This window comes from Poromitra crassiceps (genome assembly GCF_964638095.1).
Source record: "Poromitra crassiceps genome assembly, chromosome: 6".
Lineage (NCBI taxonomy): Eukaryota > Metazoa > Chordata > Actinopteri > Beryciformes > Melamphaidae > Poromitra > Poromitra crassiceps.
This window is the reverse complement of record NC_139627.1, coordinates 3,905,078-3,926,668: the sequence shown is the minus strand read 5'-3', so window position 1 is coordinate 3,926,668 and position 21,591 is coordinate 3,905,078. Positions and strand designations below refer to the sequence as shown.

Sequence of the window (21,591 nt, the reverse complement as noted above, 5' to 3'; positions counted from 1 at the left end):
GCCACTACTGTTAAAATATGATATGCGGTGGAATAGTTACATCGTACGATAAACCTCCATGTTCAGCAGGCCTAAATAATTACGCCTCCACTCCAGCAGCTGGCAGCACCGAGGCATTGTGTTACGAGAGTATTGTTATTTGCGGAAGTACATCTCTGGTTTTGTATCCACATGAGTTTTGCGCATGGTTTTGTGTTAACAATTACTCCAGAAAATATTACTATTGCAATAATATAATATTATTCTATACGGCCTCTTGACAAGACAAGACCTGGATGCTGCTTAGACCTGAGAAGCCTGACAAGGTGAAAGTCTCCGATCTGAACAAGGTAGGCGCTTTAGGTTTTATAGCTAACGTTATTTTGAAACAGAAGCCAATACCTGTAACCTGCATGTTCTGACTACACGCTATATTAATTAGCCTCTCTAACAAAATAGACTAATAGTAACGTTATTGTTTCAAATTATGACACCAGCTGTCTTTGTGATGATTCCACTACAGTATCCAGATTCCACACTCCTCCAGCATGGCCAGGCCCCTGCGGGTTTTCTCCCTGCTCTTCAGGCTGGGTCCTCTGTCAGTGATGCCCACAGTTTCTGCAAGGAGCTGTCGGTTTGCAAGCAGAGATGCGAAGGCCTGGACGGCACAGAGCAGTGTGCACAAAGCCTCAGACAGAGCACCGAGACACAGCCACGAGATGTTTGATGACGATGCTGACATGGAGGATGTAGAGGACAAGCTCCAGTCCGTGATTGAGTGAGAAGCAGCACCATTTCATTTGGAGATTTTCTCAAATATCTACTAGACCTTTGTGCATATTGTGTTGGCAAGCCATGACAAGTTAACACTGCATGTTCACTCACTTGTTTTTCAGCAAGGAGAGGAAGAGGCAGAGGACTGTGAAGTACCACGTGATGAGGAGGAAGATGACTCCATCAGGAGCTCCAGAGAGGAAGCTGAGCTGGGATGCTATCCAGCAGATGAGGTGACAAGCTCTGTTTTGCAGTGGTGGTCACCCATGATTTGATCTATTCCAGCCAGCACTCACGCAAGAAATCTAATCTTTCTCCATTGCATTTGTGCAAATGACACTTTCAGAGACTTTATGGCATCAAATGTTACTCGTATTTCAGATATCTGAAGCAGGAGCAGCCAGAGGAGTGGACAGTGGAGCGTCTGACCAACAGCTTCTCCGTCAGCCCCGATGTCGTCCTGAGAGTCCTCAGGAGCAAGTTCACCCCCACTCCTGAAAGAAAAGCCAAGCAGGATGCTTATGTAATGGCTAGACTCGGTCAGCTGGCTCTGCCGCCAGGCGGGACAGGCCAGGACCAGCCAATGTTGCCTGGGCAAAGCACACCAGCCATCCTGCCCAGTGGAAGCAAAGCCAGTGAACTGGTCACTGTGGCCAAGCAGACTCTGATACCCGGAGGCAAAGGCTTGGCATCGCTGGTGGTGACCAGTCCTGCCACTCTCCCCACCCAGCTGTCCGTCTCACCAGCTGGTTTGACTAAACATCCCTCAGTGACAGCAAGATCATCAGAGGAAGACGGCACTATCAAACATGATGCTATGGAGGAGGAAGAGGAGGAGGAGGAGGAGGACTGGGATGGACAGGTGTTTTCAGAGAGCCAACTTGAAGAGCTGATGCTAACAGCAAAGGTTTCTCCTGTGGTGCAAGCTGGGAAAGATTTCTTTGACACAGAGGGCAATTTATTGTATAGAATCTGAGAACTTCCTGTGTAAACTGTTGGCTCAATGTGTTTTTCAGGTTGGCCTTGGTACATTTAGGCGGGATGCCCCGTGTCAACTAATGTCTTCCACATCAGCTTTGGGGTTCAGTATCACATTCACATTGACTTAATAGCTTATTTATACAGTCCATGCTTAATAGGGCCGACTGTGCATTGGTATTGAAATGAGACAGCCTCAGCTATCAACGATGAAACTGATATGAATGAATCCCGTGTTTTTACCTGATATAAGATATCAAGATATCATATTTAAAAAGAATAGGAACTTAGCCTCCCTGGTAACTAAGCACTTTGTAATGTGAACCAATTGAAAATATACACAAACCACTGTACTACACAGCCATACCTACTAGTTATTTTGCATATTACTATTTGCATTCTGCATTTTTTTTCTTTCCGTCTTGTGGCTCTACTTTTGTCCAGACACTTTCAACAGAAGCATTTTACATTTCTGGGAGTCAGAAACAAGCTCAATGACATACAGAAGTAGAGGAACATGTTAATTTATTGGTAAACCCAAAGCAAGAGTGCCTCAAATATACATAAGAGAGAAACAGCAGATACAAAGATGTAACATTGTATATTTACAGAACCGTCACAATGACTTAATTTATTCAGCATTTCAAACCGTAAGAAAAACGTCTGTCACCACCACTTAATGCAATAAACCTTCATTAAATAAGAATTCAGCAGTCCAGTGTAGGAGCTACATTGTATCCACCCTGTCTTTTTAAGTTGAGGTGATTCTCACGTCAAACCGAAATAGGTTAGTCAGAATGACATGAAACAGCAGAGAGAACAATCAGTTTATCATAGCTTATTTTCTTTACGAAGCTCTGGATTAGAAGAAGAAAAAAAATCACTATTATTGGAAATCAACATGCGATCAACTTCAATGGGAGCTTGTATGAAGGATTTGTTAACTTAGGAAAGTGCAACTTCACAGGGTGTCGTTGACATACTGGAGGATGGAACTGATTACATCCTGATTACACACTGATATCAGCAAAGTATCAGTGAATCCATGCTGGCCACACATTGGGAGGGCTCACACATCATATTCCCGGCACCAGGCACTTGTATAGCCACATCCCAACTTCTAGCACATTTACTGCACTCCTGCGCATCACGCATAAATAAAAACATGTACGAAAGTAATGCATTGAACACAAGGCAAAGAGTTAACTGTGCAACAAATGTTTACAAGGAGCAAAAACTAAGAGTTGATGAGATGGAAAAGACATTTGTTGAGGGGCAGCAATGGCCAATCCAGTTCATGTTTATCCAGTTATGCTACGTTTCAAAAAATCATAGCATCTTTCTTCCAGGAAGATCAAAAGAAATACAGTAGTTCATTATTAAACTAAGGCATACCCCAGTTACAAATCAACAGTCACCTCATATTCAAATACCAACAAAGACAACAGTGCAGCACAAATTGTCAGCTTATACAAACCATACTTCAAATACGCTATCTGTCAATCATGCTAGACAACATTTACATAATTACATTGCCTTTCTCATTGCTCTGGCATTTTTCTGTCATTGAACTAAACTGATGCATTGGTTTATTAATTTCATAAATTAATGTTGTAAAAATAGATAGCTGTAGATATTTTCTACCAAACTAGAGATATTTCTGTAATTTCTGAAAACTCTTCCAACTACCGGTACATGATTTATTGTCATTTTGTCATTTGCAAATTAAGTTGAAAAGTTCTTGTTAGCACAAAAACTGCTCAAGTAATTATAAACATGACCTGTATATACAGCAAAATGACATGTTACGATAGTGATTATTACAGTCTTATCACATTAATCATTCGTGAGATGATCACATTTAGGAAAAACTTTCAACTACAAACTGTTAGCATACAAAGAACCTTGTGCTTTAGGCAGTCACAGCTGCAGACGTTAATTCGGGAGCTAAGTCCGGTCTTTGAAATAGACACACTAGTCTTCCATAGTGATGATGTGTGTCATGAAAGATAAGCCTGGCTAATGCATTTCAAACAAATGGACTTAATATGGCAATGAAAGTGTTAAATGTGCCTATACAGTGTAGCCAACCATGTTATTGCTATCAAACGTCATGCAAATGGCAGTTTCCACTTACATCTTATTACGTAGACCAGAGACCTCAAACCTAACCATGTGCCAGGGAGGGCCAAGAGCACACATTTTCATTCAAACCAAAGACTACATGAGGCAATGCATGAAATAGGCCATGCCCATCATGGGGGAAAGCTCTCCATTTCCACACACCAGCGTCATATTCCTTGAATTAAACATAGCTAAAAGCTGTTGTGTGGTGGGCTGCGCAGACAACAAATGTAAAACAAAATCGCCAATTAAAGTTTTTTTGTACTCCCGAGCAAAGCAAGGAAGCCATTGAGAATTGGCCAGAAGAAAAATGTGGATCTAGCTGTCAAGGAAGTAAGTTGGAGTGTTCATCTTCCGTATATATGATCTTTGTGTGCAACACGCGACTGCACGTGACATAGGAGAACGGCAGGATTTGGGGCGGGAATTTTTGTTTTCCCCCGTTTTGGGTGTGGTTTCTGAATGATGACGCGCTCCGCAGTGTCTCTATTGGTCACTACTTTGGTTGAAGGTTTTCTAAATCCGTAAAAATCACATGATCTAGTCTTTGGTTGGGACAAAAACTTGGAGACTCTCGGCCCTCCATCGGGACATGGTTCGACACCCCAGACTTAAGACTTGAGTGGCTTAGGAGAGTTATTAACCAAGCCGCAGCAATCCTACTGTATGAACACACACCCAAATCTAATCACATCAACAATGGCAAAAAGGTTTATGTACAAGTGCATGATGAAGAAGGACACGCATCTTCAACAGAAGTTATTCCCAAGAACACTCCCAGGTGATGGGAGAGGCAGAACCCGTAACGCAATGGTGGTGTATTAAGAGAACTAGCTTGCTTCAAAAGCAGCGATCCATTACCCTGGTTCTGTCAACAGTTCAAATCACTGCCATTAGTCCTCCATTCTCTAGAGAAAAGAACTTGGAAATTCAAACTCAACAGGATCAATAGTCGAAGCACAACACTACAAGCCCTCCTGAATTCTTCTCAACCGTGGCATCAGTCTCTCAGGAAGCCTCTGTACATTCATTAGATACCTCATCATGGATGACAGCGGAGTGACGCAGACTCTTGGTCCAAACGTCACACTAGAAGGTGAAAGGAGGAAGTAGCTGAGACGAAAGAGTTGACAGGGCAGCGGGCAGCCCGCAGGTTGAGCTGGGAAACCTGTTGCTCAGGTGCGCGACAGGTGTTGCCAGCTATTCAAGCAGGTTCTGTGCAGGTGAAAAGAAAGAACATACCGATGAAGCCGGCGCCACCGCAAACAAGGACACACTGGCTATGTCTACAATGCACATTGTTTACCCAGTTACTCAAGTAGCCTGGTTTGCTTCTAGTCCTATTATCAGGCAGGTTAGTGTTGCATTTAATCATCTTACTACTTTCACTTTAGGCTTTCACCATCTGCGCAGACTCTCGCAGGGAGAATTGTTTGGCGACAGCAAAGACAAGTCTCCATGAAGCCCATGAGTTGCAATTTTTTTTTCTACATCTGTACACTCAAAACATTACCAGCCCCTCCCACCAGTCCTGACTCCAGATGTGCAGCTGTAATCATCATATTATGGATGAAACTGTATTGTGGTATTCCCTGCTGAGAACATCTGGGACGCTTCATAACAGTGAAAAAAGTAATTGTCTGTTAAGCTGATGGCACACCTTATTACTGACATTAACATTTATTTATTCATTCATTCATGTTTTGCCATTTATTACACTAACCCACTATTGCTCAGTAAAAAAGGGAGGAGGCTGCTGGCAGTTATTAGGCATTAGGTATTGTGTTAATTTGTTAATTTATGGCAAAATGGATTCTGAATCAAATTTGCATGTAAGCAGCTTAACCCAAATAAGAACATCAATATCCAAGTTACTCCATGCGACCGAACACAGCCAGTGTCATACAAAAACCTCTCAATTTAGTTTTCTCTCTTTAGCTCTCTAAATGAATCCGTCTTGTGAGTGCATACTGCATACAGTCCTGTGCAGTGGTGGCATTAGACAATCTAGTTGCTATCCTGAGTAGCATGCTAACCCTCTCAGTCTGTGTACGAGGGAGGAACTATGTTTCCAGCGTACCTCGTCTGAGTCGTCGTGGAACTCCCTCTTGCCGTTGTGGTGACTGTGGTTGGTCTCCAGCGGGTCGTCGGCCCCCTCGAAGGCACTGGCCTCAGCGTGCTGCTGCAGCACAGAGTACCTGTGCACCAGGAACCTGCGCGGCACATTTGAAATACTGTCAGATCACCCGAAAACACAATTCAAAACATTTAAAATTTTGAAAAGAGGAACGTCAACAGAAGAGTGGGACGTCAATCGCAGTCGAAATACAGGATACTCAAAATTCAGCTGTATTCAGTATCAGATTCTGGACACATGGACACTACTGTGTACGGGCCAAAGACTTAGACCCACCTGCCACCACAGACATATCTCTTGATGAAGATGACTCCTGCTACGACGCTGAGCAGCATGACGATGATGACCGTTATCACGATGGGCGTGGTCTTGGAGGAGTGATTCACATTCTGCAACACAAGTAGAGGCACAGGAGCAGAAATGGGTCATATATAATTTTATAGATTCACAAATTTCACAAAACACTCATTAGGCGGTCCGCCTGGTGGATGAGTGGAGATACTGACCGTTGATACTGACTGATCTGGGCCCAGCAGGTCACTGACACACCTCTGGCTCAGGTCGATCTCTTTTCGCTCGGGCTCCTTTCCTCCCTGACATTTATCTCCGGGGATTTTCCTGTAGCTGTGGACCAGCATGGAGAGAGAAGGATATATTTGCTTAGAGCTTAGTTGATGCAAAAGGCTAATGCGTTGACATCTAGAGAGCTACTGGATTCAGAGGCGGAGACTGAAGCCTTACCCACTAGTCTGCAGTTTCTCCTCCTTGCCATGCAGACAGAACTCCAGAATTTTGCCTTTCAGATCCGGCTGCTCCACACACTCCGAGCTGTTCTCCTTACGGTAGTATCCAAAGTCACTGCAAAGAGTCGCAAGGTGGCAGGATAGTAAGCGAGGGCGGAAGTAACCAATTACATTTACTCTTGTTACTGTAATTGACTAGTATTTTATTTCAATCAATTTCAATAATTCTCCTAATTCATGTTCATTTATATATCGCTGTTTATCAAATGCATGTCTCAAAGGACTTTACAGCGAATAAGCATAACTAGATCTAACTGATCAACAATCCCAGAATGACTGACATGCCCTAGGCCGGGAATGGGTGTGAACTCGTTGGGTGCAGCTGTGGCGTGGGTGGAGAGAGTTATAGTGACGGTGCAGTTTTTCCAGTCGAGAAAAAGAGAATTGTAAATTGGACCAAGTAACAGTACGTCTACTCGACTGGGATATTTTGGTACGCTCTCCTCTCCACCCACTGGTACATCAGAGCTGCTCTTCCCCAAGCCAAAGAAATGTAAAACTAAGACTATTTCTGGCCTGGCCGTTGAGTTTTATATATATATATATATAAATATATATTATATATATATTTGGAGCCTGGAAGTTGAAAATCTTACCACAGGAAGTCATCCAAGGTACACAGACAGGGGGTTGGCTGGGTGTAGACCTGGTAATCTCGTCCGTTCAGGCAGACCGAGTCTTTCCTCAGGCGCAGGAACCTCTCTTTGTAGCCCAGCATGCAGCCGTCAGTGGGGTCGCTGATGTCATCAGAGTGGGCCAACCACTGCACGTAATCCTTATCGTCACCTAAAAATATATATATATGTGTATATTACACGTTAACTGCCAGCGACGTATGCATACGTCAAAAAAAATCCAGCGCTTCACTGCCAAGGACGTATGGATACGTCAAAAAAATCGTTTTTTTTTTTTTGACGGTGGGGCGTTGATCAATCCCTTTTACGTCTCCTGTACAATTATTGGAGGTATTGAATGTGTATAATCTATTTTACCGACCCACTAAGTGTTGACAGTGCTCCCCCAGACGAGCGAAATCAAAGAAAAAGGGAGCAAGCCATTCAAGGAAATGGCGAGGCGATTTTACAGTATTACATTCTCATGAAAATGGTTGGGGGAAAACGCTCTCGTTTTCACGCTGATTGCTGGCGATGCGGGATTGCAAATTTACATAATACATTACAGGTGGAACACACTTTGAAACACGCAGCATAAATATGACCAGAATCGCAAAAGCTTCTCTCAACCAAAACTCCCAAGAAGCGAGCGAGTCCATGCCGACTTCCTCAAACAGCAGCCTGCAGACAGGCACAGGAGAGCAGCAAAAGCACTGAGACTGTGACGGCCGCTGCACCCAAGAAGAGGGAGGAGTTGAAGCAACTCTGCCTCTCGCTCTCTCCCTCTCTCTCTCTCTCTCTCTCTCGCTCTCTCTCTCTCCCTCCCTCCCTCTCTCTCTCTCTCTCTCTCTCTCCCTCTCCCCCTCTCACTAGGATTAAACCTAGTGCGTCTCCCTCCCGAGAGGGAGGGAGAGAGAGAGAGAGGGAGGGAGAGCGAGAGGGAGGGAGAGAGAGAGAGAGAGAGAGAGAGAGAGAGGGAGGGAGAGCGAGGGGAAGGGAGAGAGAGAGAGAGAGAGAGAGCGAGAGGGGGAGGGAGAGAGAGAGAGAGAGAGAGCCAAAAATGAATGGTTAAAGTGACAGCTCTATCGAATTTCACAAAAAGCCGTTTATCTCTGAATATTTGCTCTGATGCTAAAACCATGCTGTATTCAACTGATAATGCTTACATAACTACTAACTCTACAAACTAACTCTTTTAGACAGAGAAAGTACACATTCTATTAGTACTTTTGAGATATTGTATGTTCACAAACTCCAAGCAGAAAATAATCCTCGGCGCTTGTAAAATGAGCCACAATCCTCAAAAAAACGGCTTGGCAGAAGCTACCTACAGCAAGAAAAAAACGGCTGGCAGTCAATGTGTTAAGACACGATGTGGTGGGGATCCGGAGCTAATCCCAAATTATTGACAAATCCTGACCAAATGACTGAATTACAAAACCAAGTCCCTCACAGGTTCTGGTGAGAAGCTCCCTGAAGTCGATGGTGACGGAGACCCAGTACTGGCTGATGAGCGAGTCTCTGTAGCCCCAGATGCTGACGTTCATGGAGCGAGCTCCGGGCTCGGACGCCAGCCCGGTGAAGTGGATGGGCTCTTGGGTGAAGTTGTACACACCCCAGCACTGTCCTTCATCAGTGGAAAACCTGCCGGGACAACAAAGTCCAAATGAAGAAGCTGAGAGTGCCCTGTGTGCAGCATTGATGCCCTGTGTGTGCGCAGTGGTGCCCTGTGTGCGTGCAGTGGTGCCCTGTGTGCGTGCAGTGGTGCCCTGTGTGTGCGCAGTGGTGCCCTGTGTGTGCGCAGTGGTGCCCTGTGTGTGCGCAGTGGTGCCCTGTGTGTGCAGTGGCCACAGTGCTCCCCTAGAGGGAACGTGATGCAGCAACGACGTGCAAAATGCACCAACTCCTTTGGTTTTATAGTCTACAAGCAGTATGGAGTCTATTGATTAAAAAACAATCAATCTTATTCTTTCTGGTGTGTGCTGAATTACTCAAGGTTTTTGAAGATATATCAGCATAACCTCATAAAAAAATTAAAAAAAAAATGCCATTTCAACAGTGCCTTGAAACTGGTATTATTTATGAGGTTTATGAATTGAAATCTTCTACATCCCAAGATAGAAAAACAAAAACAGAACTTTCCCATCAACTAGCACAGGTCCAACCCAAGCCTCTCCATTCCCTCCACCTATATAGCTCACTTGATCTGGTTGATGGGTTGAGTGGCGCTGTGCTCCACAGCCACCACCAGGCCTCCAGAGTCCAGGATGGCATAGTGATGAGGTCCGCTGAGGGCCTTCAGCCAGGAGTAGCCCCCGTCATCAGACACGTACACGTCAGCCTTCATCACTGAGATGGCATCGCCCACGCTCCCTGGAGGCACACACAGCACAGGTCAGAGGGCAAGGAAGGAAACAACAACTCTTCACGTGTGTCATCATCACATCCGCATGATAAAGCCCTGGTTTCAAGCAAAGCAAAGATAGTCATGAGTAACTCTGTATGGAAACTGTGCAGACGGCGCTGCCGGTGGCGAGTGGGGGAGTTTACCGTGAGCTAAGATGAGGCCCACAGCGTTGGGTTCAGTCAGCGGCAGCATGGGGATGTTCAGCTTCATGGCAGTGCTGTAGGCTGCGTGGATGTGGAGACTGCACTGTACAGACACAAGCACATCCAGCATTTCATATCGGACTGTCCACAGAAGCAACATTGTGTGTTTTTATTGAACTAGGCGATTCATAGGCGAGCCCGTACATTTTTATTGAACTAGGCTTCTCGCACGCTCAATTCCTAGGCTCGTCCTAGGCTCAGTCTCTCTCTCCCTCAGTCTCTCTCCTCGTGTCTCTCCCCCCTCTCTCTCTCTCTCTCTCTACTCCCTCTCCCTATCCCTCAGTCTCTCGTGTGTATGTCACTGATTTTCACAATGCCTATATATGACATCACTGATGACATCATCACATCATCAGTTGTTCCCCCGCAATTGCTCAAGTGACATCACTGATGACATCATCAGTGATTTATGACATCACTGACATCACCAGTGTTGACAAAAATTTAAACAGAGAGAACAGAGAGAGAACAGATTGCCCACATGCTCCCTTTTATAATGAGGATAGATAGATAGATAGAGATCAAAATAAATATAACACAATTTTGCCACAATAAAGGAATTTTAGCCTTGTTGCCACTGCAATCCAAACACATTTTCATAAGAACTGAGTTCCTCATGAGTCATTCAACATTGTATCTTTAAAAGTACACAAGTTTCCATCAAGTCCCATCAAGTTCCCGCCCTCCCACACACACACGCCCGCCTCCTCCTCCTGTTTACCTTGTCTGGGTCTTTGGATGTAGCGTCACACTTGCTGTTGGCAGGTTTGCGCAGGGGAAGCCACTCCCCTCCCTGGTCAAAGGACACCACAGACTGCACTGAGCTATCTGGAACAACAACACAATGACGTTCACCTGCCGACTTGGGCGTTTAGCTGATGCTATCATCCGCAGACAATGAGTACAACAAATAAAGAGTGCAGGAGTCAGGCCCTGGCAATGATCATGTGACCACAGAATGGTCGTCGTGAAAGAGAGGCATGCTGGGAAAAGAAGTAAAGGGGTTTTTTCGGGAGCAAATCCAGTGAGCAGAGCAGAGGGGACAGGATGGAGGTATGATGGGATGGTAATGAAGTGACAGACTGCTCACACTCAACAGCTAATGAAATATTGACATAAGGCCCCCCCCCCTCCAGTGTGAATTGGAGAAGTCTAAACAGTGTGTGTGTCTGTGTGTTTCTGGGGGAATTTTAGTGTGTGTTGCTATTGGTATAATCTAAATGCATGAATATGATCACAGCTACCTTCAGCCAGGACACTGGTGATGAAAACCCCCCGCAGGGACGTGACGTTGGTGAAGTCCGTGTCGCCCCCTGTGGTCGTATAAAGGTGGCGCTCCAGCGACATGGAGTACACCGTGCCCCGGTCATCCGATACGTAAATGGTGCCAAATCCTGTATCTGGGGACACGAATAACCATCGTCGGTGTGGAGAAATTCACATTGGATCACACGTGAAAAATAAAGATGCAACGATGCAGAAATTTGAATTAACGGAATGGGAGAAACGTGTACATTCATAACGTTTGCTTGATGATGATGATTGCCTGGATAGTGGCTGACTGCATTATTCAGGGCAGGCACTGCATAGTTTTATTCCCTCCGCTCGTAAATGTCAGCATCATTATACAGTAGTATGCTGAGCACAAGTGTAAAATGGCCCGGGGTGCCGCGCCGTGCGGACTGACCTCCTGGTTCGTCTACGTGCATGAACACCATGTCGTCATTGGCTGCCAGGATGGAGTAGAACTGCTCATGGCCAACAGGGGGCAGCTGGGCCATGTTCCACGTCTCGCCCTCATCCACCGACACATGGATCATCCTCAACATGCCCTGCAGAGACCGAGCGGTGGAGAGGGAAGGGAGAGAGACAAGCAGATGGGTGGGAGAGAGAGAGAGAGAGGGGGAGAGAGAGAGAGAGAGAGAGGGAGAGAGAGAGAGAGAGGGAAGGAAGGACATGGTTAGTTAGAGTTTCGAGTAAAAAATAACCCATGCTAATATTATGCTAACGAGTGTAGATACCCAGGAAAAGGAGAAGGATACAGGACACAAACATACAGGATCTGTCCACACAGTTGTGTTCACATTACAATACTGAATGCAACCGTATCTGCTACCATGGATCATATACTTTTAACATACTACTCATATTACACTCAGTAAATATGTGGTCCAGACTCTCCAGTAAATATGTGGTCCGTACTATCCAGTAAATAGGGTCCATACTGAAGGACAGATCATGGCTGTTGTTGACAAGTATGACATTGTGGTTTTGTCGTCAATTTCAACATCAACCACTGTTGCACGAGTAGATAAAATATCATGCTACTTCCCATATTACGAACGGATAGTTCTCTTTTTAACCAAACGCAGAAATAAGAATAATACCCATTTTAAATATACCGATATTGGGGAGAATATTGAATATTTAAAATTCACTACCATGGAAATGATCTGCAGGTATTACGTGGCAGCTCCCCTCACAAATGCTGTATGAAGAAGCTTTCTCTGACATTGATCTTATGGTCTAACAAATCAATATTATATATCTATGTATATCGATCATGTTTCCCTATCTGCTGGTGATTTGGACTCGTACTAACCTTGCCTGTCATTACGGAGGCAAAGAGGAAGCGTCCTCCCAGGCCAAAGGAGAAGATCTTACTAGCCACGGTCTTGATGGTTTTTCCATAGTCTGTCGTCTTCCTCAGATCCAGCATGCCCCGGTCATCTGGAGAGGAGGGGGGGGGGGGGGCATGAGAAATTAAAATGCTGAAAGTGTAAATGGAACATGAGTAGAGATGAACTGATTTGCATAATGTCTATTTTGGGAGAATCGCAGGCTCCATCAGCAGCATAGAGTACCAGTGCTGCGTCTGATCAGGGTCATCTGCCATCTTGAAGAAACAGTTTGTCTTGCATTTTTACATTTGGGTTATTCTTACCTCATGCTTTGAATTATTATTATCCTTAAATCCAAAATGATTAATTTGTAACTATTAAAAATGTCCCATATACCGTAGTGCTCCTCTAATGTGTGTGAACAAACTCAAAAGTGAGGTCAAAACAAATCAAGGTTGGGTTCTTTAATAAGTGATTTATTTTTATTTTATTTAAAATTTTGTTTTTTTAATGTTTGGCTTAATGAAGGCGTCACTTACTGCAGGATCCGTTGACGTTGGAAGAAGAAAAGAAGACAGTGTTTTTCATTCCCCTAGAAACAGAAAGTATCAAGTACGTCAGATAAGCAGCAGCCACACGGCCTCACCCCAACCCACACAGCAGCTAAGCGTGAAGATTGTTAGGGAAGTTCCAGTTACAGTTCTCCGTGTGCTCGGTTCACCATGTACAGTACAAGGCCAAGGCCAGGCTGCGGGTAGAATGTTCTAACAGCATCTAAAGCTGGGGAACATTTCCTGCGTAAAGACAGAAATTAAATCCGTCCCACATTTGATTCTATATACAGTGGTTCTCAAATGGGGGTCCGGGGACCCCCAGGGGTCCTTGAAGGGGGTTCCAGGGGGGTCCCCAGCCAAAAGGAGGGTCATTTATTTTCACTATAATTCCATTCATAAGTAACACAATGACTATTTTGGTCATGGGTTTTATACACTTTCTGTAATAAAACGTCTAAAAGCATCAATCTTATTATCATATGGGGGACCGTGGGACAAAATCCGATCAAATGGGGGCCCGTGGTCTAATTTTTGTCAGTTTAGGGGTCCTTCATGTGAAAGAAATGGAGAACCACTGCTATATGAATATATTTTGGCTTAATAGATGTGGCTGCATTGAGGCAGTGAGACTCTGTATCATGTTTGATAGCTAGTGAATATAGTTGGGTTTGGCTTTGGGCTCCATGCTGTCCTCCTGAAAGGACTTTGTTTTCACTCTGACGTGCACTCACTCACACTGGCTGAGGATAGAAATATATAATGTAATGTAATGTAATGTAATGTACTGTAGGATATAAACACTGCTCACTCGACTGGCAGCCTCACTGGCACACACACCACAGCCGTAGGAACCTGCTGTTTTCAGTTGATACTCCTTTGTGTGGCGTGGCATCACATGCTCTGGCTTATCAAATGCAACCAGCATACAGCTGCCTTGCCCTTCCTAAATATGTACTGTACTTTGCACTGGGTGTTCTGTTATGACTTCAGCAAAACTGCTGGCCCAGTTGAGATTGACCCATTTTCCCATCATGGCCCGTTCATATCAGGATCAGGTCTTGTGGGACGATATGAAAATGCTGTCGGAGGAGGAGAGACTGTGTGTGTGTGTGTAAAGACCTCAAACTCAGCAGCCTTAAAAAAGCTAAAGTAAACAAACAAAATTAAAAATACCTCCAAAATGAATAGTGCTACTAGGGCTTGGTCCAAAAGAACAAGCGCCACCCGCTTCCTTGCAACCCCACCACCCATATCCCCCTAGCCACTCCCCCTACCCACCCCACGAATGCCGATCTACCACCTTCCTATCCCTAGCTGTGGCCCTGTTCCCCCTAAACCAGTGGTTTCCAACCTTGGGGTCGCGACCCTAAGTGGGGTCGCCTGGAATTCAAATATCCATCCATCCATCCATCCATCCCACACAATTTAAAACTACCGACGAGGATTAGGGCCACTGTTTTGTTTTTGTGTTTTGTTATTAGTTTAAGTCAGGATCCTGAGAGTAAAGTCAGAATAAATATCTTGTCTCGGGCAAATCGATGTTCATATAAATCTTACAATTAATCAGCAAGCTTTGCCAGGAAGAGCAAGCCAAGTACACTTTTTCACACGTCAACAACACATGGCCAAACAAACATACTGTACTTTGGCTTTAATCTCTCTATGATCCCTAAAGAGAGAAGTGAAGACAGTGTTGTTCCGCTTACCGCCATGACTACGCTCGTTAGGAGAAGGACATTAACCAACAGATTATGTACAAACAGAAATCCCTTCCTGAACTCTTCGCCCTGTGCTACAATGACAAGAATGGGGTCGCTCCACTCCTTCCTCGTCCGACTGATATTCCCCCTGGGCTACGGTGACTAACACCTCGACTCAGCTGCTGGAAAATATCACATCATATTATTATCATCACGACAAAAGTTCAATGGACAAACCAAAGAGGATCCTGGAGCACACGATTCACTGGAAAATTGCTTTATTCAAGTTTGAATAAAGCAATTTTCCAGTGAATCGTGTGCTCCAGGATCCTCTTTGGTTTGTCCATTGAACGTTTGTCGTGATACTGTCCTGTCCTGAGAGCACCGACCTCCTTTTGTGGAGGGGCTGACGCGCAAGAGACTCATTTTGTATTCATATTATTATCACCTTGTCTGCTGAACACCTGGAAGAAGTCATAATAACACACCTTTTAATCGCTTCCACTCATTCACACCTATTGAGAGAACGGATTATTCGCTCGTCTCTTACTTACCATTTCACCAGACACACCATGTCGTGGATCTTTCTCCAGTTGCCACCAAAGTCGGCAGACAGCCACAGTTCATTCTGAGGACAGAAAATGATGATATGGTAAATGGTAAATGGTAAATGGCCTGCATTTATATAGCGCTTTTATCCAAAGCGCTTTACAATCAGTAGGTACAGTACATTCACCCATTCATACACCAATGGCGGCAGGCTGATGGAACTCAAATTCCAACGGCCCTGACAGCAGCACTGTTTACTCAGGATCACAGACATACAGCCTAGAGCTGCAGTCCATAAACAGCCCGTAAACAGCACAGCTATCTGAATGAATGAACCCAATGTAAACACGTCACAAATCATTGACCTGCTGTCTTCTTCCTTGTAGAAGGAGATTAGAAAATGGTAAAGGTCTCTCTCTGCCTCTCAAATAATGAGAGATTGACAACTATTAGCGATCTAAAATCCCCACACACAGAACTAGAATAAGAAAGGCTTTTCTCACCAAACGTCTCCAGAGACATCGTGACAAACGGGTTATTTTTCAAAATGGACCACACCTCTAAACCTTCACTGAACCTTCACCGCCTCCTCCTCCAACTTACGTCGTTGCTGATGACCAGCAGCACGTTGGCATCGTTAGGGTTGTACGTGATCTGCATGAGGGGGATGAAGGGCAGGTCGTGGTGGCTGAAAGTCTTTCCAAAGTCGCCGGAGACGAAGATCCGAGAGCCGCGGCTTCCCGACGCTTCGCTCGACACATCTCCTGTCAGGATCACCTACGAGCAGCAGCAGAGTACCAAATTCAGATTCGTGAATGAAAGATGGGAATTGATGTAATAACACTTTACAGCAGAGCACACATTACAGTAGTGTTATTTGCAAGGGTGGATGTAACTATTATTCGTGTTACTGTAATTGAGTCGCTTTTTTGGTGTACTTGTACTGAAGTATTGTACTTTACTTTGTTTCTGCAACCTTATAGAGGGTATGCACGTGATGTCACAGAGGCAGAAGTCACTGTGGGGTCACGCCCACTGAGTCACAGCAAGACTGAGCTTGAATGCAGTAATCAGCCTAGATAACTGACACCTGCTGCTCAGGGAGGAACTTGACACTCATTTTGACACTCGTTCCCGATTGAGGGGGCGTGTTCCAGTGGGTGTGCATACCCTCTATTATGTCATTTCCAACTTTTTCCAATTCAAAGAATCCAATTTGAACTCTGTTCTACCTTCCTTTCCGAATTGTATGAGAGACCACATCTACAGTTATAACGTTTTCTTTTCTCAAAAGTTAACTCAAACTAATTTGACTCTGAATACATTTTAAATTACCTGCCTTTTACTTTTGTGTAAATTTGAGTTTTAGAGTAGTACTTGAGTCGGAAATGACAGTACTCTTTCCACCACTGTGTATTTGTCACCAGTCAAGATGGGTACAAACCACACTGAGGTACGTGTGTGGGGACTTTTCACCCGGCAGATTTAATCTCGTGGGCACGATGACTCACTTTCCCAGAGTTCTCTGGGCCAATGGCGATGCCAAACTCTGTTCTGATGAAGGTGTTGTTGATCAGGCTGGTCACATCTTGGAATGACTTTCCGTAGTTCTCACTGGCAGACAGACAAAGTTGGCATAGCGAAAATGTAAAGGCAAACCAGACACACACACCATAATTGTTTCTAACGGGTCAGATCATGAGACGGATACAGTTACCTCCGATAGAGTTTGGACTGCCCGAGCCTCAACATGAAGAACGGCACCTGAAATGTCGTCAAAGCCAGGATGACCTGTCGAGACAGGAACAGGTTCAGCTTGAGGAAATAAGTGGGACATTTGTTAATGTGCATGAGACCCTGATGTCTGTGGTGTTTATGAGTGCAGTGGACCAGGCTCTGCGCGCCTCTCAGAGTAACCTGTCATTTTCCTACGCGCTACATTAAACTCAATCCTGCTGAGTAATCGAGCCAAGTCTGTGCTACTCACGTCACAACAACAACACTGCAGGAGGAGAGAGGTGTTGGACGTAAAGAGACACTCACCCCGGTGGCATCTCCAACCCAGGCCAGCGACACGGAGCCGCTCAGGTCGTTGAATGCATACTGAAGAAAAAGATATGTGGGGAAAAACAACGTTTAAAATAATGGTAACTGTGTCACAAATACAAACCCGTACATGCAATCTCATATAGCCATAAGTCGGCAACAATGTGGCATAAATAAATAGCTTGTAGAGCCCGACCGATATATCGGTTCGCCGATATTGGCCGATAACCGATATATCGGTATCGGCCGTCGGCCGATATGTTGGCCGATATTGCCGATATTTTTTTATTTAGTATTTTTTAAGTTATAGACAGCATGTTGTGTATATATTTTATATTTTTTCTTAACTATTTGTTCTATTTCTTGTGTTTTTGTATTTCTAGTTATTTATAATTATTAAATTCCCAGTTAAGTTGACCGTTTCATTGCATTGATGTCATTTTGGACAATAAAGTTGATTGATAATCTGTCAAATATCCTGCCTACATTACATATTTCAATTGATGTCAACTCGTATCTTTGTCAAGTGTTTGATATTTGAGGGATCATTGCAAAAACATTGTGTAATATAATGTGTATACAATGTAAGAATATATCGGCCGATATATCGCTATTCTGAATCATTTTACTCCCTGATATCGGTATCGGCCTCAAAAATCCAGTATTGGTCGGGCTCTACTTATATGATTCTTAAGATTATTTTAAAGGGGCCTAACTGATGAAAAATGTGTCAAAATAGCTGTTGCAGATCTCAGAAAAGCAGAAGTGCACTGCAGCCATTAAAACAAACAACGAGTGAGACAGACTGACCGCACGATTCTACATTGCCTACAAAGCAACGTTTAACTGTCACACTCGCGGTATATTTTTGCTTTGACCAGCAGCACTGTGGTTCCTGTCGTCGCCATGTGTTTTAGCACGGCTGACTAGTGTCAAAAGTGAAGCAGCACTTATCAGCAAGCATCTCACCAAGCAGCACTATCAAGCTTAGGCTTCAGACCAAATGCACTCAGCAGAAAGTTCCACTATGGAAAACCAGACTTTCTGTCCAAACAAGAATTTTGTGTACATCAACATCAAGTCTGTGAGGCAATCTGGCCTCTAACAACACTGTAGGAGCCAACTATTTCCCCAAAGGTCACTGATGAAATATACTTTTGCTTTCACTGTCAAATAAGCTACTACTTGTCTTATATGCAAACCCTTAAATCCCTCATCTCATCAGGGCCCTACACTCTTTAAACTGTGTTAAGAGCAGGACATTTCGAGCATCAGTCCATGCTACAAACAGCTCTGGTGCCAGTGGGACCTGCAGGGAAATGACCAAGGCGAGCATGCAGGCCTACTGCCTCCTGCTTAGACTACACAGGCCACGGAATACAAGGCAGCAATGCAAAGTCAATCTCTAGGCAAATAAGCATCGCGCTGCTCTATTGGGATATGCTTATACATTTTTTGCATAATTTTGCTTTGCCTAGATATTGTGTAAGCTACATTAGCTTGCTGGTGCACTCCTTCCACGAATAAACCCCCGGTGCTAAAAACAGAGAAATCCTTAGCACATCTGCTGATACCAAATTTAGCCTAGATACTCTCCTCTCCAAGGATTTTAAGTGCAAGGTCCTTAAGGACAAAGTAGTCTCTGTATCTTAACATCCTCTGGCTTCTGTCTGCCTTCAGAGACAGATTTGACAGACACAGCTTGCAATTACACAATCATTACCACACTGCCGGTCACAAGGATTCACCTATAGGTCCGTTCCCTATCAAGATCCAAGGAAAAAGACAACGTTCACACACTCAGAGACTGAGAGGCAGATACAAGTGTGAGCTCCTAGAATAAAGAATACAGCTGCATCCTTGAGATGAACAAAATATAGGTCGCAGCCATGAAGAGAGACAGCAGAGATGTCTGCGATAGTGCTGCTTCCCTGGACCCCAAGCAGGACCTTAAGCATGAAGAATCATATATCTGAAGATGTGATTATTTCACTGCACTATATAACGACACACTATAGTTTCACTGCTGCACCAGGAAATAAGAGGGAAATCATCATGGCTGGCTGGCCAGAACTGGTCCAGCAAGAAGACAAAACCTGAATATGAGCCAGGGGGAGGATGGACTATACCAGCCAAAAAACTTATAGGCTATATGTATGGAAATTCCTACTGTTTCCATGTCAATTTAACAATAATAAATGATTGACAATATTAATGTAATATTAATATACAGTAGGGTATGAATAGCATGCTTTATTTCAACAAAGAAGAACCCTGCATATTACTGTGAAACGTCCTCCATCTATGCTGGGTATCTGTGGTTTTAGAGATGAGATGAATGTGCTACCCAGGAGAACCAGCCCCAGCTGGCATTACAGATAGGTCTAGATTATAGGCCTCACCTTAGCAGCACCTGTGCAAAATGGGACATGTAATTGTTATGCCCCGTGGAGCAGAGTGTAACAGGACCTGTGCGGGATAACTTACACGGTGGGTGTTGTCGGCTAACTTGGTGGTATATCCTTGAAGGGCTTTACAGGTGTCCCCTTCATGCTGCTCAGTAGCGCTTCTCCTCTTGATCTTGTGCTGCTGTGGTGAAGCATTAAGCCACCCAGGAAGAGACCTCTTTTCCACCTTTTTCTCCTCCGCTTTCTCAATTTGAGAATTCCTCACAAAAACGGACTGTCCGCGTTGTGTGAATCCCTGCTGAACATCCAAAGCAACTGTGAAAGTGACGAGAATAAACAGCACACCACCGAGCCATAGAAGTCCCATTCTCGTTCTGTGGCTCACTGGCGAAGAAAAACAAAAACAGAACGCGTCTTGTTGTTGATCCTACTCGTGCCTACAAATTGAAGGTCGCTGTTCCGCCGCGGATGACATCAACAACAAAACAGTAGTCCTGACAGCGAGTAGCCTACTGCCTACTGCGGGCTTTGTATGCATGCACGGTGCGGGCTCATACGTTCCGAGGCGGAGCGCCCGGCCTATTAAGCTCCAGCTGTTTCCCGGTGTAGCAGCCAAAACAGCACCGTAAACCACAAACTGATGAAAGCGCCAAATGTCTTTATTTTGACCGGATGTTTTAAGTCCAATTATTCGCGATACAACTCCTTTGCCAAAGTGCTACAATGAAACCAGCACTCAAATTGTGTATGTGGGACGTCACGCCTCCGCGGAGAGAGGCCGCTGTGATTGGCCCGTCCTGGTTCGGACACACGCGTATGTTGTTTCCGATTGGTTCCACGTCGAGCACACGAACTACAGCTACATAATTAGCTGTCAGAGCCGTGTCGAGGTAGGTTGAGAGGTAGACTATGAATGCCGTTTCTGATGAACCGGTCCAGCCAGAGCCAGAGGCCTTTACTTTCTGTCCACAATGCTAATTGGGCTGGCCGCTGGCAGTCTTCTGACCCACATCAAGCCCTACAGGCTACATGCATATGATTTCAGATTAGGAGGTCATACAATTACATCACAGATCTGAGGGAAAATGTGGCCTAATTCTCTAATTCTCTATTCACAAAATCAAACATTTACAGTAAACAATAACCACCACATGCATAAGATGTGCCACAAATTAATCACAATATTTTTGAGCACTTGCACACTCTTGACTCACCCATCTGATATGATTTTTGCTTTAGATGTTTTATTATAGAAAGTGTATGAAACCCATTACCATAGTCATACATGTTATTGTCATTGTGTTATTATTTATGGATGGAATTATAGTGAAAATAAATTATACCCGTTTTGCTGGGGACCCCCTGGACCCCCCTCAAGGACTCCTGGGGGTCCCCGGACCTTAATTTGAGAACCACTGTAGAGGAGAGTGCATTTGAATAGTATCACTATGCAATATCATGTGAGGGTTAATTCCAATACTGCCTAGAAGATCCCTTTTTAAAGCTGTTGTGTTGTCAACCAACTTAAGAAATAATAAAAATGTGTTGTAGCACAAGCACTTGTAGTCACTTTCTTCATGGTGGATATCTGTCAAGGAATATCTTAATCACTTAATTAGTATAGCTGTTACACAGTTGTAGTATTGCCTATTACTTGTCTGTATAGGTAGATTGACTCGCCATTTATCAATGTC

At 44.4% G+C, this 21,591-nt stretch overlaps 2 protein-coding genes across 2 annotated transcripts; one reads left to right on the top strand and one right to left on the bottom strand.

The window, feature by feature from the left end:
• The first annotated feature begins 190 nt into the window (after nt 1–190).
• Nucleotides 191–2,092, top strand: ngrn (neugrin, neurite outgrowth associated). The gene is made up of 4 exons (XM_083639426.1): nt 191–329; nt 503–757; nt 876–986; nt 1,135–2,092. Exons 2-4 carry the CDS (start codon nt 528–530, stop codon nt 1,727–1,729), a joined length of 936 nt encoding a protein of 311 aa, XP_083495552.1. The 5' UTR covers nt 191–329; nt 503–527; the 3' UTR covers nt 1,730–2,092.
• A 147-nt stretch (nt 2,093–2,239) lies between these two features.
• On the bottom strand, nt 2,240–20,478 carry sort1b (sortilin 1b). The gene is made up of 20 exons (XM_083639425.1): nt 19,977–20,478; nt 17,487–17,546; nt 17,161–17,234; nt 16,955–17,057; nt 16,047–16,220; nt 15,449–15,522; nt 13,180–13,232; nt 12,622–12,749; nt 11,707–11,851; nt 11,264–11,419; nt 10,741–10,847; nt 9,960–10,062; nt 9,611–9,782; nt 8,863–9,053; nt 7,392–7,581; nt 6,734–6,850; nt 6,499–6,616; nt 6,269–6,381; nt 5,936–6,068; nt 2,240–5,070 (listed from the first exon to the last, which is right to left on the bottom strand). The coding sequence occupies exons 1-20, from the start codon at nt 20,262–20,264 to the stop codon at nt 5,056–5,058; spliced, it is 2,514 nt and encodes an 837-aa protein (XP_083495551.1). The 5' UTR covers nt 20,265–20,478; the 3' UTR covers nt 2,240–5,055.
• Nucleotides 20,479–21,591: the final 1,113 nt, after the last annotated feature.